Source organism: Trematomus bernacchii, unplaced genomic scaffold, assembly GCF_902827165.1.
Source record: "Trematomus bernacchii unplaced genomic scaffold, fTreBer1.1, whole genome shotgun sequence".
Classification (NCBI taxonomy): domain Eukaryota; kingdom Metazoa; phylum Chordata; class Actinopteri; order Perciformes; family Nototheniidae; genus Trematomus; species Trematomus bernacchii.
Genome location: NW_022988050.1, coordinates 4966669 through 4985169, shown reverse-complemented (window position 1 = coordinate 4985169; position 18501 = coordinate 4966669). Strand labels below are relative to the sequence as shown.

General features: G+C 44.2%; 1 protein-coding gene across 1 annotated transcript; it reads right to left on the bottom strand.

Moving 5' to 3' along the window:
* Positions 1-746: 746 nt before the first annotated feature.
* On the bottom strand, positions 747-14906 carry eif3c (eukaryotic translation initiation factor 3, subunit C). The gene is made up of 23 exons (XM_034119401.1): positions 14754-14906; positions 13598-13715; positions 13446-13511; positions 13164-13353; positions 12892-13017; positions 12576-12627; positions 12326-12447; positions 12097-12227; positions 9594-9720; positions 9404-9507; positions 8999-9140; positions 8133-8258; positions 7876-7969; positions 7568-7755; positions 6833-7066; positions 5587-5778; positions 3359-3530; positions 3109-3268; positions 2540-2605; positions 2258-2345; positions 1990-2155; positions 1833-1874; positions 747-1378 (listed from the first exon to the last, which is right to left on the bottom strand). The coding sequence occupies exons 2-23, from the start codon at positions 13693-13695 to the stop codon at positions 1026-1028; spliced, it is 3039 nt and encodes a 1012-aa protein (XP_033975292.1). The 5' UTR covers positions 13696-13715; positions 14754-14906; the 3' UTR covers positions 747-1025.
* Positions 14907-18501: the final 3595 nt, after the last annotated feature.

Genomic DNA, 18501 nt, shown 5'->3' with positions numbered 1-18501 from the left:
ACATGCATCATAATATTTGAAATGTAATTTTTATGCTGTGAGACTCACATGTTGCCAAACAAACACTGATAGTGGTGGAGCAACACATCATTATTAACAAGATAATATGGAGGTGGAAGTGAGTCTGGTGTCTGCTGGTTAGTCTTTGCCCGAGTCTCACTGATGTTTCGCTGAACACTCTGACCCTGTTGCATTGGAGAAGTCACTCATTCGAGTTCACAACTGTTTGACAGAAGTTAACTAAAGGTTCGAACAAGACGGAAAAAGTACAATACTTCTGAGTATAAGGAAAAACTTATATTATTTATAACTACTGATGTTACATGCCTCACACTACAACATTTTGTTGGAAAGCCTTTAAAGTGGGCATTAGCAGCTTTGAGGCATAAGAGCCATAACATGTGAGTTTAATGTCTGGCGAATGTAGAATTCCCACTGCAAACACCAATAGCTTTTTTTATCGTTTTAAATTAGATACTTTTTCACATTTTGTTTATATAACTCTCACATCAAGGATCTGTATGTAATTCCAGAGGGCAGTTCCTGAGGTTTCTACTGACAGACTCCTTTCATGAGGATACACATGATTTCTTCACACTTGCAAATTCACAAAGGCCTAACACCCCATCTGGCTGTTAGTAAAAGTGAAAGTAATTTATGTATCCTCCCATTCAATGTATATTATGCTTTTTTGTTGTTGAATTGAATTTATAAAAACTGTGAAAAAGAGAATGGAAAACACAACATTTCATTTTGGTAATTGTTTATTTCACAAGTATATGTGAACAATACTTGACACGTCTGTCACCTGACTGCAACGCCTGTATAAAGCAGTTTTCTATTAGCAATAATAACCTTAAAAACTCTTCACCTTTATCCCAAGTACTGAAAATCCACACTATGTAGTAGCAGCGGGAAAGACTTGTACCGTGTTAACTTTCAGCTGTTTCAGGAAAGCATTTATTGTTATGGTTATGGAATGAAGATTAATTCGGGGTCAAGACTGAAATCTAAATGTTTCCAGCTCAGTAGTTTGAGTGGTTTTGATAACTTCCATGGTTCCCATAACTTCCATGGTTCCCATAACTTCCATGGTTCCCATAACTCCCACGGTTCCCATAACCCCCACGGTTCCCATGGTTATCATGGTTATCATGGTTATCATGGTTATCATGGTTTCCATGGCCTCCACGGTTCCCATAGCCCCCACGGTTCCCCTGGTTCTGATAGCTCCCACGGTTGCCCTGGTTCTGATAGCTCCCCTGGTTGCCATGGTTCTGATAGCTCCCCTGGTTGCCATGGTTCTGATAGTTCTGATTTCTGTAACCACCGCGATTGTAGCCTCCCCTATTCTGCTGGTAGCCGCCTCCTCTCCCCTCTGTAAACAAGCAAAGAGGAAAACAAGGTTATACAAATGGATTTAAAATCATACCCATAGAGCATATTTTTCCAACGGAGCTCAGGCTTCTTTTTTCAATTATCATTGAGAAGAGAGGGTATGTGGTGCTCTGGAGGTAAATTGCTGCACCAAGTTTCTTTTTTTTGGAGCTCTAACTTTATGTGCAGCTAACAGAGCACATATCCTATTCTTAAAAAAGAAAAGAAACAGCGAGTGAAATAACTAGGAATGCCTTACAGGACAGACTGTCTGAACATTTTTCAAACACCACATCTCCCCTCACTGTGACAGCCGTCTCTTCACTCCGCCTCCCCCGGCAGCCGCTCAGAGCGACTGTTAGTTACTGATTACATTCAGAGAAACTCAGACAGCAACTTAGTTAAAAGCAGTAAGGAGTTAACACACTCTCAGAGGAAAGTGTGGCTTCACTTACCTCTGTTGTAAGATTTGTTCTGTTGGTAGCCACCTTTCTGATCTGTAATGCAAAGGAAAAAAAAACAGTCATTATTTTTTCCAAGAAAGCACTTAAACGCACACACCTATACAATATGAAATATAACGCATATAATCAAGCGTGTTGTCCGACTCACCTCTGTTGAAGTAGCCTCCATAGACGCCCTGCTTGAGGTCGAAGACGCGCTCGTTGTTCTCCACCAGGCTGCCCAGTTTCTCAGCCAGCTGCAGGGCCATGTTCTGCAGGGAGGTGGGCTCTGTGCGGTGCATCACCACCGTCTGAGTGGGCTGGTCCAGGGACGCCTTTTGAACAAGAGGACACAATAGGTTTAGAGAACAACATTGAGAAAAGAATTGTACATGCAAAGATGAAAAGGAAATGAAGTAGAGAAGTCAGAAACGTACCATCAGCTCCTCGTTGATGATCATCTTGCTGATGATGCTGTGAACTGTCGGGATCTCCAACTCAAACATCTCAGAAAGTGTTCCCATGCTAAAGGACAGATGGACATACAGGAACAATGATCATTAATGAAAGAAAATTGAGCCATTTTAGATGTTTTAAGTTTGCGTGAGTAGGCTGTGCAACATCTGAATAGATATAGAAATACAAACTGACGCCTTATCTCAGAGAACATGGTGGAACACTAACTTAGCTAGTGACTGGTGTTAGCATTTTGTGCTTACCTGATGGAGTCGTACACACTGCTGTACGTGAACAGATAAGTCCTCAGGGACTCTTCTTGGATCTTCCTATAAAAAGAAAGGCAATAAGGAAATTCATAATAAATTCACTTCAACAAGGAAAGCACAATGACTTTATACCTACAAATATAATGCAAGTGCCAGATTAAATCATCATGGGATGATCTGAAATAATAATCTGAATGATCACTGTTGTATGAATGAATATAATGTGCAATATGTGCTATATGCCGTTAATAACTGTGCAATATATACCTGGCTGCTAAATCCTAAGAACTGTTACAGGATGTGTTTTTTTATTTTTATTTATGTAACTTTTAATTTTTTATAATATATTATATCATAACTTAGTACTTTAAAAAAAAAATGCATGTCACATATTTAACATTAAGCCATCAGTGGCTCTTTTTCCTGCTGTAACTACGCACATTTCCCCTCCGTGGGACTAATAAAGATATTCTGATTCTGATAAAAGCAAGATCAGATTTAATTCCCTAAAATCATTAAGCTTGTAACAAACCCTAACTGATGGATGAGAGGTGTATGCTAACCTGACGAGCATCTCGCGCACTCGCTGCGTCTCGGGGAACAGGTCCCACACCTTGCTGTTCATCTTCTCGTTGATGATGAAGGAGTGGCAGGTGCGCCAGTCTCCCATCTTCATGGCCTTACTGGCGGCCACCACATGCTCCCTCATGCTCTCGGGGGGTCCTGCGGGACAAACAGAGCTACAGTTAGACTCGGTTTCACTTTGAGTTAAACCTCATGGTGTAAAGAGATGCTAGAGGACATGTTACACACCCAGAAGAGGCTGTCTCTCTCCCACTCTCAGCTGGTGATGGAACTGCTTGCTGATCATCCTGCGGCGGGCATCGAACTCGTGGGCGGCCATGTAGGGGATCTCCAGCAGCATGGCGGACACCAGGTACACACACTCCAGCAGCTCCAGGTTGATGTGCATGTGGAACGGCACCTGCGAGGGAGATTAAAGCAAATGTTATGATAATGTCAGCATTACTGAATCCATCATCGGTAGGCCATACTTTCTTGGAAGATTCAAGGTTTGTACAGTTTCGAAAAAATTAAAATCGAAGTCTTAACTACTATTTAACTAACAACTACTAAACTTAAATGCCTACACATTTGAAACTTATATAAATCACATCTAAAATTGCTACTATAAATGTATATTTGAGAAAAATAAAGTTTACAGAATTAGTTCATACCCATTGAATTCGATGTATCAGGGTATATGCAGGAACCCTGAAGTCAAATTTAATGCCTTTTAAGACCTTTTTTAAGACCCTTTCCATACATTTTAAGACCTCATCGTCACTTGGAGTTTTAACCGGTTACATTGGCGACACACTTTACCTCACATTTACTATATACAGTATTGATTGTCCTTCATCCTTATCTTCCAACCATTTGGACGCAAACTTGCATTTCCCCATAACGATGTTGTTTAACAACCGGCGTAAACGGACTTTCACACACTATCAAGCAGTGAGCGTGCGATGTCCTGTTCAGATGACGTCAAACCAACGGGATGCCATAAATAAACTACACACCTAGGCCTGTCGCGATAATCGATAAATTGACTTATCGTACGATAAATAAAAATGGACTCGATAACTTTTCTGAGCTCGATAAATTGCCGTTTACATAAGGATGTGACCAGCATTTTAGCTAGGAGCGCTGTGGCTGCCAGGCGCGCTGTGGCTGCCGGCCACGCGCGCTGTGAGGGGCGGGGCTGACACACAGCCAGGTCACGCCGCGTGCACGTGCAGCAGCGTAGCAGCCAAATTAATAATATAGCGACAAGCGGGAGACAACGTGTGACTTACTCGCGGGGAATTTAAAGTGAAATGGAATTGGTTACAAAACCTAACTACACATCTCGATTCTCCGGTGTGGCAGTATTTTGGATTCAAGCCAAATCAACGAGGCGAACCTACGGACTTGAATGAGCCGGGCGGTGTGTCGCATTTGTTTAAAAAAGGTAGCGACAAAAGCAGGCAATAGCACGCATTTTAAACTACACCTAAAACACAACCACCCCATTCCGTTTTCCCAGCTGGTAGCAAACACGGCAGCTGGAGTTTACAATCAAAGATGCATATGTGCCCGACAATGCAAACATGTTGGTGTTCCTTGCTCGAAAACTTTGAAAAACTGATTTGGATATGGCCTGTTGAGGCATCTGGGTCTTTGTATGGACAGTGGACTGTACACTTGACTGTTGTTTTAAGGAGGTTTTTTTTGCTTGTGAGACAATGTGTGCTCATATTTATTTATTTATCATGGTCTCTATCTATCTATATAGATAGATAGATAGATCTTTGTTTTCCAGTCTGAGTCTATTTAATTGATTGTTTTGGTTGTGTGTGATTTAATTAATTTATTATAATTTAATTAATTTGTTTTATTTATTATATATATTTTAATATTATTTCACATTTCATTTTGCAATGTTGAATGTTCAATAAAAAGTTATGTTTGAAAGGATGTACTTGAATTATTATTATATATTATCATTATGTCAGTGGTCTAAAATGGTCTTACAACAGTGCCGACAATATTATTGTTTATCGCAATAATCTCCAGGAAAATGTATCGTCCAACAAAATTAATTATCGTGACAGGCCTATACACACCTACGCAATGATTACATTCAGGCAGACTGTAGAATACAACCTCTTTGGACAATTTATATACTTATTGAAAACAAGCTACAAAATGTAATACCTTGGAAAATGCCCTTTAATACTTTTTAATAGCCTTAATTTTCGCTAAATTGATTTATCAACTTTTAATACTTTTTAAGACCCCGCGGACACCCTGCTACACATTTGAAAACTATATAATCCAATCTAAAATTGCTACTATAAATGTATATTTAGGAAAAATAAAGTTGACAGAATGAGTTCATACCCATTGTATTCGATGTATACTGTAACCTTCATTCATTCATCAGCCTAGATTAAACCAACAAGGAAAACTAACATGATCTCAATCATAGGACTTACTTGTCTTCTCTTCTCGATCTTCTCCTGCTCTGCGTTCCTCTCCTGCATGTTCCTCATCAGCAGACCCTGACCCAGCAGCTCCTTGGCGCGGCCAGAGGACTGGATGTCCAGCAGGGCATTGTGGGCGTCTTTGATCATGCCCTGCCTAAAGGCACAGATGCCAAGCTGCACCATGGTTCTGTTGTACAGGATCTACACAAGAGAGGGAGAGAGGTTTTTAGACACAAAGCGACACAAGAGAGGGAGAGAGGTTTTTAGACACAAAGCGACACAAGAGAGGGAGAGAGGTTTTTAGACACAAAGCGACACAAGAGAGGGAGAGAGGTTTTTAGACACAAAGCGACACAAGAGAGAGAGAGAGGGAGAGAGGTTTTTAGACACAAAGCGACACAAGAGAGGGAGAGAGGTTTTTAGACACAAAGCGACACAAGAGAGGGAGAGAGGTTTTTAGACACAAAGCGACACAAGAGAGGGAGAGAGGTTTTTAGACACAAAGCGACACAAGAGAGGGAGAGAGGTTTTTAGACACAAAGCGACACAAGAGAGGGAGAGAGGTTTTTAGACACAAAGCGACACAAGAGAGAGAGAGAGAGAGAGGTTTTTAGACACAAAGCGACACGAGAGAGGGAGAGAGGTTTTTAGACACAAAGCGACACAAGAGAGGGAGAGAGGTTTTTAGACACAAAGCGACACAAGAGAGGGAGAGAGAGAGAGAGGTTTTTAGACACAAAGCGACACAAGAGAGGGAGAGAGGTTTTTAGACACAAAGCGACACAAGAGAGGGAGAGAGGTTTTTAGACACAAAGCGACACAAGAGAGGGAGAGAGGTTTTTAGACAGAAAGCGACACAAGAGAGGGAGAGGTTTTTAGACACAAAGCGACACAAGAGAGGGAGAGGTTTTTAGACACAAAGCGACACAAGAGAGGGAGAGAGGTTTTTAGACACAAAGCGACACGAGAGAGGGAGAGAGGTTTTTAGACAGAAAGCGACACAAGAGAGGGAGAGGTTTTTAGACACAAAGCGACACAAGAGAGGGAGAGGTTTTTAGACACAAAGCGACACAAGAGAGGGAGAGAGGTTTTTAGACACAAAGCGACACAAGAGAGGGAGAGAGGTTTTTAGACACAAAGCGACACAAGAGAGGGAGAGAGGTTTTTAGACACAAAGCGATACAAGAGAGGGAGAGAGGTTTTTAGGGAGAAAGCTACACAAGAGAGCCGCTATGAACCCTAAATAAAAGACAGCCTGCTCACCTGTACGGGGGGGGTCGGCGTGCTGGATGTTGTCCTGCAGGTGGCTCATCAGCATCAGGTCGCGGGCCTGGTACCAGCGGGAGTGCAGCGCGTGGTGGTAGATGTGGCAGAGGATGGCGCAGGTACGGATGCGGTCGGTGCGATCCTTGGCGTAGATGAACTTGCAGAGACGGTCCATGATCACAGCGCTGTCCTCGCCCTCGCTCTCCTCCTGGTCCTGCTCCGACTGAGGCGCAGAAACACAACTCAGCTCAGACATCGGTACATTAGAGATGGCTGCGTTTTGAAAACAGGTACTCCGCTTTTCGCAGGTGGGAAAATACTCTTCTGCCATTTTGCAGTTTCTCCTTCCGTGTTAAACGTTTTTTTCCCAGTTGTATGACATTATAAAGATTTATTTTATTTAGCTTGAGCGTGATACATTTCCAAACAATATGGCAGTTGCATCACACTTGACACCATGCCGGCAATCGAGACAGTGAAAACGACTCATAAATGTCAAGTCAAAAAACAAATTATCTGTTAGCTTTTACTTAATAAGAATATATAGTCAAGCAAAGGCATAGCAGTCAGTGATAATAAGAAAGAACGTTTAAAACTAAATTAGAACGGTTTCTCTATTAAGGTCGTTTTTTTTATTTCCCTCTTTTCAATAAAAAGATATGCTGATGTCTGTCAAAAAAATAAACTAGCTTCCCTTTTCTCAGTATATTTAAGAGTCTCTCACCTTGGTCTCGACCGGCAGGCCCAGGGCGCGGCGGTGAGCCTTGTAGTCGAACTTGTAGTAGGTGTGCATGATTCTGCGCAGGTAGATGCGGCAGATCTCCTCCGTGCTGCCCTTGGTCTCCATGTAGTTGAGCAGCCGGTCGATGATGCCACAGACGTGACCCTCATCCTTCAGATTGTCCACATACTCTGGAGGAAGAGTGAGGAAGAGAGCAATGAGCTACTAGGAAAAGCTTTAATTCAATTTCAAAAAGTCTAGGAGTTACGTTCACAACTAAAATGATAGTGTTTGATTCAGGCATAGCTCACCTTGTGAATGGGGATCAGTGTTCTGCATGATCTTGGTGAACTCTTCATCCATCCTCTCTACCAGCGTTAAGATGCACCCACGCACCCTGAATGGCTGACAAACACAACAAAGCAATACATATTTATTTGTATTGCAATGCCACCCTTTCTGTAGTACCACACACAACCACAAGGATTATGCGTTGTTAAAAATAATGCAGAAAAGCCCAATACAATAAACCACATATATCAGAAATGAGAAACGGAAGATGGGCTACCTGGTCTGAGATGATCAGACTCTCGCTGTCCTCGGCGATGTTCTCTCCGATGAAGATGTCGTTGTGTTCAAACAGGATGTCCAGCAGTTCATCGATACATTCCAAGCACTTCTTCCACATATCAGGCTGAAGAGAAACGCATGATGCAATTTGTAACAGTTGGCCACATTTCGCTTCATTCAAACAAGATGTTTCTGTTGATTTATCTTAAAGTGGACCTATCATGCTATATTTGAATAATATAGTGTAGGACCATACCTATATAAGGCATATTTATACTTTTTTTCAAAATACCAAACAGATCATGCATTTTAGCCATGCCTCATTTTGCTCAATTTCCACTTTTTTACCCCTGTTTTAGCAAGGGCTGATTCTGTGAGAACAGCACCATCTACTGGCCTGGCATATGTACTACATCGTCTCCAGCGCTTTCGAACGGCAATGGCCGTGGCTGTCTCCTCCTGATTGGTGGAGTTGGCCCAATAGCCGTAGCGCCACTGTCCTGACGTCAGGACAGTGTTCAAATCTGGATCAGTTTTTATCAGATCCGTTGCAGCCCCTTTTTTAGAGATTTGGGTATGGAGGAAAATAGAGAGGGTTGTGTTTTCTGACACTTGGTGAGTTCCCTGGAACACCGGGGACACATATTCATGTATAAAAGACGTACAAAAGTGCATTTTGCATGATAGGTCCCCTTTAACATTTATTACACTTAATACTATAAAGGAAATGTCAATGGCCCTGTTGTATTAATATACAAACAGGCATATTGATTTGTTCAAAACCTTTTTATTAATTATTTTAACTTTTTCAGCTTAACACTAAAACAACAATTTTTACATTAAGTAAAAAAAAAGTGCTTCTACCTTCATGAAAGCAGCCAGGTTGGGGTTGTAGTCGTACAGGGAGGCAATGATGTTGAACTTAATCTTGACCGTGATACCTTCACCCAAATTATTCTCAGCAGCGATATTTGCCAGAGCATGGAGCAGTTCAATCTGGGCAGCCCTGTCAGGAGAGAAAAAAGGGAGCGGAGATTAAGTAAGAGAAATAGGTCGAATTACAAAATGTGTTTTTATATGCATTTTCTGCAGTGATTTAAGTGCCTATTCATTTCTTGCAATTGACTATACTTGCATTCAAATACATCACAGATATTAAGGGGTTTAAATGAGGTTCCTACTTGTCAGTTGCTTTACTATAAAATACATCAATGTGCAACTTGTTTATTGGAAATAATTGTACATGCATTAATGGTAATATGCACTGACCTGTCCGTGCCCTTTTTGCCTCTTGCTTGCAGGATCTCATTCAGCTTCTTCACCACCACAGGAACGTTGATCTCCGTGCCTTTGGCAAACATCTTGGGCTTTTCCTGGCAGATTGGAAAAAAACACACAACATAAATATTGAAACAATGCGTTTATGAAAGCAGTAAATCTGAAAAGACCTCTTCTTTACCATGACCATGCCTCCCTTCACTTCCTGCCAGGCTTCTCCTCCCTCGTCCTCAGCCTCCTCCTCTATGCGCTCCTTCTTCTTGATCTTCTTCTTCTTGCCGAGCTTCTTGTCGCCGGGCTTATCTTCCCTGAGGACAGAAAGAGATGGGGTGATGAGTAGGGATGCTCCCATCGGGTATTTTGGGGCCGATCGCCGGAATCAGTATCGGCCGATACCGATCCGATCGAGTGGGCGGGGCCTATGGGGATCTTCCATTTAAAGTGATGTTTAAAACTCAGTTAATGGGGCTCATTTTTATATTGCTTCAGTTTATAATCGTAACGGATCTAAAAGTTCAGATTAATTTTTCAATAGGCCTACATGAAGCGCTTCCACAAACAACATAATTATTACATTCAAATGAAGTACATTATTCAAGTTTACATTAACACGGGAGAAATGAGCGGAAGCGCTCTCTCTCTCCTGACAGCCTGTCACTATCGTCTCATGCAGCTCACTGATCCAGTAATGAGTGACCCGACAGTGAAGAATAAATATATTTATAACTAGTTTAGCTTGTTCCAGAGGTAGATAAAACAGCTAAGTGTGTTAGGTCTAACGGACCGTCTCCACAGCAGCGTTAAAAAAATCTTGGAGGTGGGCGTATCTGAGGCTTGGGGATTTTTTTGCGATCAACCAATCACATGAATCTCCCGCCCGCGACATACGAAGCCAAAAAGCCCGAAGTAAACTGGATATAAACTCCCCAAAACAGGCGAAAACATACCACTGTCTCTGCCACCTCCCTCCATGCCTGGCTCCTCCGGTTTATATCCCGGTAGGTCTGGTCATAAAGCACCTGGTGATTGATTCGCTACCGCTAATTTCTCCTCCATTTTTTGGAATATGAGGAAATGACCTGCGGTCTGGCTCTCCCAGCATACACGCCGTTTGATTGGCTAGAGCTTGAACTGTCAGATTTGCGTACACGGGATTTGATTGGCTGACGCTTCCTCCTCAGCTTCAAAAGTTGAACATTGTTCAACTTTGGATCTTGAAAATCCTGAGAATCTCCGCTCGCCTGCCCACAATGCATTTCGGCGAAAGCGAAAAAAAGTGACGTCACCCCATTCAAAGTGAATGGGCAGAAGCGTTTCAAGATTTTTTAACGCTGCCGTGGAGACGGCCCGTAACTCTTATGCCCCTTTCACACCGGCGCTTTTCCAGCTCCTGCTCGGAGCTGGAGCTGGAAAAGCGCCGGTTTTTCCTGTTCACACCGCAGCGGCGGCGCGTCATAGCTCCGGAATGCGGTTCACTTCCAGCTCCAAAAAATTGTCGGTCCAGAGGCAAGAGCTTTGGAGCTATGACGCGGCGTCTCTTACGTCGAGGCGTGCAGGAAACCTTACTTTGACCATCCGTTCGCTGTTATTGATCATTGTGGAGAGCAGGCAGACGTTTTGTTTGTTATTATAGCAGCTATCGGATGGAATCAATACATGGGCTGCACAGGTTGTCATGTCCGACTATCACAAGTAGAATCATAATGAAAAATACGCCGGTAAAATGTGCCTGTAGAAAACGGCTTAGCAAGTAGTCAGTTTAGCTTCGGTTGCTATGCTAACATCACCCATGTTATACCAGAGAAACTTTCATAACAGCGTTGTGATGCCAAACAGCGTCAATTCAGACTGACACACATTCACTTAAGGGGAACTGGGGATATGTATCAGCTGCTTGTGTGACAGTCAGACAGTGAATACTTTAGAGCCGTGTGAGCTAACCCGGAGCTAACGGGAGAATAAACTCCCGTGGAAGAGCAGCCAGCACTGCAGCGGTCGGTAAATGCCGCTGAAACACATTAATAAACAATGAACCACGGCACTCTGGAGAAAAGTATAAGGTTGGAGAAGTCGTTATTTAATTTAATCTGGCTTCGTATGATTAAAAGCAACACGATCATCGACCCGACGCAGTCCCCGGCCCGTTGTTGTTGTGGGAGAAAATCAGCGACGTAAACTGTGACGTCATGACGCAGCAGCGGCAGCTCTGGGCGATGTGAACAGAGCGGGAGCTGAAGAGGGAAACCGGAGCTGAACCAGAAAAGCTCTCGCTAGGAGCTAGAAAGGGAAAAGCGCTGGTGTGAAAGCCGCATTAGTGTGTGTTTTGCTCACCGGTCCGTCACAGCGGGTGGAGCTGCAGGATTTCTGCTTCACACACGTTGCATACCGCTATTTTAGTCTTTTTCAGACACCTTAAAATACTGCCAGACCGATGAAGTCATTTTGGCGAGCTTGTTTTGCCGCGCACGGAGAAAAGTGTCATGTATTTTACGTCATGTGATCGGCCTTTATAGAGAGCACCGATCGATCGGCCGAGAGTGAATATCGGCCGATAGCGATCGGCGCATCCCTAGCGGTGAGTTAACATGGTATCTTGAGAGGGAAAGCAGTGGCATGCATGTCCAGTTTGGGTTATATTTTCTAAATGTGTTGGAAACATAAAAACCAAAGCTAGGTAGACTCACTTCTTGAGGAAGACTGCAGCGATGGAAGCATGCTTTCCCTCCCCATCATCCGAGCTCTCACTGCCACTGTCGACAGTGTCTGATCCCCAGTCTTCCCCATCTTCATCATCACTGCTAGACGAGGACTCATCCTGTTGAGGGAGAAACACAGCATATTAACATTAGAACTATGTGTTTTCCACCAGGTTTATCTTTCTCTTTCTTGTACATTCTCATGATGGCCTCTTACCCCGGATCCCTTCTTGAGGAACGCGCTGGCATCTTGGATCACCTCAGGTTTTTTCTTTAAGAAGTCCTTGGCCGACATTACCTCTTCCTCGCCCTCTTCCTCGCTATCAGAAGATGAGCCTTCTAGAAAATATACGCGGTTTTTGAGAGATGATGCTTGCAGAGGTAATACAACTAAATGCAGTTTGCCCTGACAACTTTAGTTAACTTGTGATTTGTATATATTTAATTTGCTTAAACAGCAAGCTTACCAGAATCTGCTGCCTCCTTCTCCTCCTCTTCATCAGCGGACTCCTGTGGGTTCTAATAGGGAGAAAGAAGACATTGAGATATTGTTTTTGACCTTTGCTTATCCAGGCTGCACAGTGACACACATGGAAGCTGCTGGGCAGAGCTGCAGTCTGACATGGCACCTATAGAATATTGTAATTCAGAAAAGCCAACGCTCCTCTCTTACTATAACTCACACAGATTCGTTTTACATTTTTAAACTCCCACAGCAACCAGCGACATTTATGATTTTTTTTTTTAAGCACAGGACGACTTAGAATAAGCTTCTTAATTTACCTCCTTGTATGCAGCTACTTCTGTTTCGTAGTCTCTGTTGTACTTGCGGATCTTCTGACGCAGTGTACTGAGGGCCTTTGCGTTGTTTTTGTTCATCTTCTTCTTGCCCTCTTTGTCCTCCCAAAGCTGGAAAAAAAACAACATTTATTATATCGGACTGGTAGATGGATCATGTCAACTCGGTTAATATATTTTGTTTGCAGCAGGCATATCAAAACACGTTGTTAAATGACATCGTTGGTATTTGTAGACTTGTGATGGGAGCTACTGACCTGATTCACATAGTCCTCCAGGTCGGCCAGAAGACGGATATAAAAAGGGGGAACCCCCTCTTTGTCCACTATAGTCTTGCTTTTGAGGAAGGCTCGACATAACTGCTCAAAATCCTCCAGACATTTGGACATGTCACGAATCTTCATAGCATTTCGGATCGTTTTGATGAGGTTGGTCAACTCCTCAAACCTAATATATAATAATTGTTTTATTTAGAATAATAGTCGATAAGGAAATCTGCAGTTTATTACATAGGGCACTTAAAGAGTGACCACACAAACCTTTTGTCTTTGGCGCTGCGCACAATTCTCTTGGTGTCCTCCTCATCATCACTGATAAGCAAGGACCTGTGAAAACAATAACGCTGTGTGAGATTACTAGAAAAAGTTGCATTAGGGTCCTGATGATAGGATTTATAGTAAGCAATACTGACTGCTTGAAATTTCCTCCGGGTGCTTTATTGATGATTTCATCAGCAGATGAAGACTCCTCTGACTCACTGTCAGACCCGGTGGCAAAGAAACGGGACATGGCTGAAGGGAGATGTCAATCTGTGAGGAGAAAAATACATCATGTGAGGAACAGTATAAAAGACAATACAGCTGTGCTACATAATATGTTGTAGTAAAATAGTTTAGCTTCCTAGTATTACATTCCTTCTAATATTTGAATCAATTGGTGTCACTCAATTTGAAGGAGATTCCAGGTGAAGGCAGGTCCAAATATGTTTTCATTTAAAAAAAGATACTCTTGCATCACACAGAGAAAATAATGTTGCTCAGACGGTAAACAAAGGTGAATAAGACTGTGTAAGACATATCAATTCAGTTTGTTGCTGGTGTGATACGAGAATAACAATGTGAATGGAGTTTTGTCAAGCTAGCTATTATTCGTCAATAAGAAGCTAACGAGCTAGCTGTAGTTGCTTCGATGCGAGACGACAGTTCACTTAAAGTCGGCGAAATCATTTTTGTAAAGATGAATTAAGAGACGGGCAGTGTACAGACATTGAAAAAGTATAAATGAAGATATGTATACATGTTCATTCAACTGATCAACGTTTTACCTTGTTGTGATATCTTGTTTCTAACAGTTACTTGTAAATGTTGTAATGTTATTATGCTTGTGTGAACTCGTATATACACTGGCCTGTATTTCGATCTTACTTTGTTGCTGCTTAATCACCTACATTTCCCTATCGGGATCATTTTAAGTACATCTTATCTCATAACGTCAGAAACCGGCATCTATAACGTGCTATGCAACGACAACCTTTGCTAAGCTACCTAGCTACCTACCGACAGCTGTGTTGCATTAGCCTATCAAACTAAACAACAAACGTAAATTGCAGCTACATGCCTTACACATAAGGTTATTTTACAACTAATGGAATATAAATACATACCATAGCAAATTAATTATAAAGCTAACGTTGATTTATATCTACTAAAACAACGTGAACACTAACGTGGCGCGGGGTTAATGCTAAGCTAATGCTGTAGAGGGGCCTACCCACATGTTTAGCTGTTAAAAACACTAACACGAACAATAATCAACCAAAGTGTAGTCAAATGTTGAGACCGACTCACCTACGTCCTTGTGCAAGTTATCCTGTGTTGTGTCTGTCTCTTTTGGGTGGTTATAAAATCCAGTTTGGCTGTAAAGTGGCTACAAATTAAATGCGTGCAACAGCCTTGCCGGGCATTTAAGTCAGGAAAGGAAGTGACGTTTATAGCTACAACGTAAAAGGATGTTCGCCGGCAGATATACAGAGAGACAGACCCCGGGTTATGGTGCAACCAAGCGGGCAAAATGTTAAGTTCACCACACCTTCTTTTTTTTTGTATTAAAATTACATGGCACTTTATTGAACAAAAAAATTAAAAACACAAGTTGTCATTCATTAATAAACAATTGTTATATTATGTTCTGTATATTCTTAGCATTCTTCTTCTTCTTTACTTTTCTTCAGCAGCTCTGGAAAGAAGGACATTTGCATTAAAGGCGTATGGGACACAATACACACTGCACAGTTTCATCATAAAGAAAAACGTTGGAATTTTTTTTTTTACGCATTTGGAATAAACTGTATTTACCTAAAACCACATAGTAAAGTCGTACCTTCTTTTTGTAGTATCAGGCATAATGAACCTTTATGATGTAACGTGTTGTGCATTGGTGATTAATAAACGAGAGCAAGTCAACTTACACGTTGGTCCAATCCTTTCCTATACAAGAGCCTCTATATAAGTTATAGTGAACACTTATAACAATAGAACATGGTGTCAGAAGTGAAAACGAGACAAGTCAATGTTATGGTGCGTTTCCACTGCAGCGCGGAGCCCGGTTGAGAGCTGTGACGCCAGCGGCCCGTTTTTGGTTGCTTCCACTTGGCCTGCTAGCGGGTCCTAATTCACAGTTTGTATGCGTCGCATATATATAGCGAAGCTTGCAGCATTTTAACAGCATTTTTGTTAACAGAGGAGCTACAAAAATGGCAAAGAAAAGCACGCCGTGGTCGGTCGAGGAAGTGATTACATTGCAGATGATAAGATCCAGCGGGAGCTCGACGGGACAACTCGCAATAAAAGTGTTTCAGGAGGTCTCTACACGGATGTCCACAAGCGGTTACTCGAGGACTGTCGTGCAGTGTAGGGAAAAACTCAAAAAGATGAAGAGTGAATATCACTTCGTCAAAGATAATAACAACACGAGTGGTGCCAGTAGGAAAAACTGGAAGTGGTTTGAGCTAATGGACACCATTTACGGCCATAGACCGGCTAGCGTTGGGAGGGAGGGAGGCCTGGACTCTGCAACGGCGTTACTGGAGTCTGCATGGTACGTTTTTGCTAACGCTCTGTTATTTGCTTGAAAGCGTTGTGTCCCTATCTGTTCTAAAGCTCACTTCTAACAAATAAGTCTATTTTATCCTTACATTTATGTTCGACAACCCATGCTTTTATGGAGCCTAGGATGGAGTCATAGCAGCGGTGCTAAGGCACGTGGACCCAGTATAGTGTGAGCACTGAGCGCGTGGAATTTTTTAGTGTGTGCACGTGCGAAGCGCCAATTTGTGTCTGCAAGCGCAAGAAAGGCTCTTGAGGCCTAGTACCACCAGGGCCGGTTCTGCGTGTGGCGCAACAGCGGTAATTAAAGTTTAAAAGTCTCAAAAACGCTACAACTACTGTCACAAACTGGATGAATGTGAAGTATTTTGTTAAAGGAGGATGAAAGCGTAATTAAGGAGCACTATTGGAGTGACTTTGATGGTTATTGGACTCAGGATTAATTAATTTGGATTCCCGCTGTATGAAGAAATTAAAGGACGGCGCAAGTGGAAACAATTCACAAAGGGATTAAACTGTTCTATTTCGTATATGGCTTCGCCCTCTAAGGCTATCGCTATTGGGTAATCCCCCTGCGCACCGCGCAGCACTGAAACACTTGTAGTCCACGCCCGCCCGCAAGGTGGGCCCCACCCTCGGGCTCCCTTCCGGTATAAATAGGAAGGAGGCCCGACAATCTGCTCCCTCTTTTTCTTCAGCACCCCGTTACTGAAGCACAAGAGACACTTTCATTAACAGAGCAATCATGAGCAGCAATTGTGTGAGAGATTGTCCCTCATGTGGCTCTGGATACATTATGAGTTACGACCAGCACACGATGTGCGAATCCTGCCTGGGGCCAGAGCACGCATACGCGGCTCTCAGCCAGCAGCCAGAGTTTTTTCGCGGGTGCAGACGGTCAGGAGTGACCCGGTCTGGCCACGCTTCCCCGCCATCAGGAGGTACCAGGAGGGGGCGGCGGCGAATCCGAGGACCCTGAAGGCTCCGGTGGCCACATTTGTTCCCCTCACCAAGGTGGAGGGGTTCACAGATGCTGGTTTCCCAGCCACCCCTTCTTTGGAGCCGAGCCTGACGGCGTTTTTTGGGGTGAGACAGGCCAACGTGATCGCCGGACGGCGCCCTACGTTGGCCTCCCCCAGGGATCAGTATGTCGCCCGCCAGGCCGACCGGGTGCACCAGTGTGCCTTTCAGGCGTCTGCGGCGGCGAACAACATCACGCTGCTCTCAAACTCGGTGGTGACGCTGGTGGAGCGGTCCACCACCTTGGCCGCTGATGAAGCGGAGGAGATCGGCAAGGCGGCCAGCACGGCGCTCATACTGTGCGCGTCCGTCGCTGTCTCCCAGACGAGGATCGCCGCGTGGGTGACGCAGATTCAGCGCCACCTCTGGCTGCAGCAGGCGTCACTTACGGAGACGGCCAGGAAGGTGCTTCTGGACGCTCCAATCAGCCCGGACGGGCTGTTCGGACCCCAGTTCCACGCCATGGTGGAGTCCATGAAGTCGGCTGCAGAACAGGCGGACGACATCCGCCAGCACGTCAGCTGGCTCCAGCCTGCTGGGCGGCCACAGCGGCATCAACGCCCGCAGCAGCCGCAGCGTCCGACCCGGCCACAGCGGCAGGTGGAGAGACGCCCACAGCCGCAGCGTCAGGGTCCTTCAGCGGCTGCAGGGGCTCCGTCCCACGTCTCCGCTCCCCCGCCACCCCAGAGACAAAGGGGTCTTCCAGCGGTGGGTCAATGGGGAGTGAGGCACTCCTGCTCTTGGTCTGCTCCACCAGAGCCTCCGAGGAAGCAGAGACGTTTTTGACGTGTTGGGGTTGTGTGGAAAATAAAAGGAGAGTTCATTTTCCAACTTTTTGTCTGAGTCATCAGTATCAAGTGTTTTCTCACCCCCCACTCTGTGTAAGAGCCTGCAGTTTTTAATCTATCGGTTAATAAACTGCAGAGTTCGCTAATTAAGCCAGCTGCCACCAATCTGTTGATTAGTAGACAGCAGGGCTCGCTGCAGAAGCCTGCTGGTTTTAACCTATCGGTTAATGAACCGCAGAGCTCGCGGCATTCCTCTGTCCGAGATACGTCTCCTCCACACATAATAAGCCCATGAGCGCAGTTATGACGCCTCATGTGGACGTCACGGCACACACCTCCACTCATCCCCTGAGCGTGTACACGCCTCATGATGAGAGCCGGAGTGAAACGCAGCATGTGGAGGCTCCCTCACAGCCCTTTTGCTCCAGGCCCACCTTGGGTTGCCTCACGGGTTGCGGCGGCGAGGGCTCTGATGTGGCTCGTCGCCATGACGACCACAACACATCTCGAGCATGTGCGCCCGCTCTCAGAGTGTTTCTCAGAGTGGTAGCGCGTGTGTCTGATGGACAGATGGATGAGCAGGCTGATCAGCAGAGGGTACACCCTGCAGTTCGCCTCTCCCCCCCCCCCCCCCCGACAGTTCAATGGGACACAGGAAACACTCCTGTCATCCCAGGAACAGT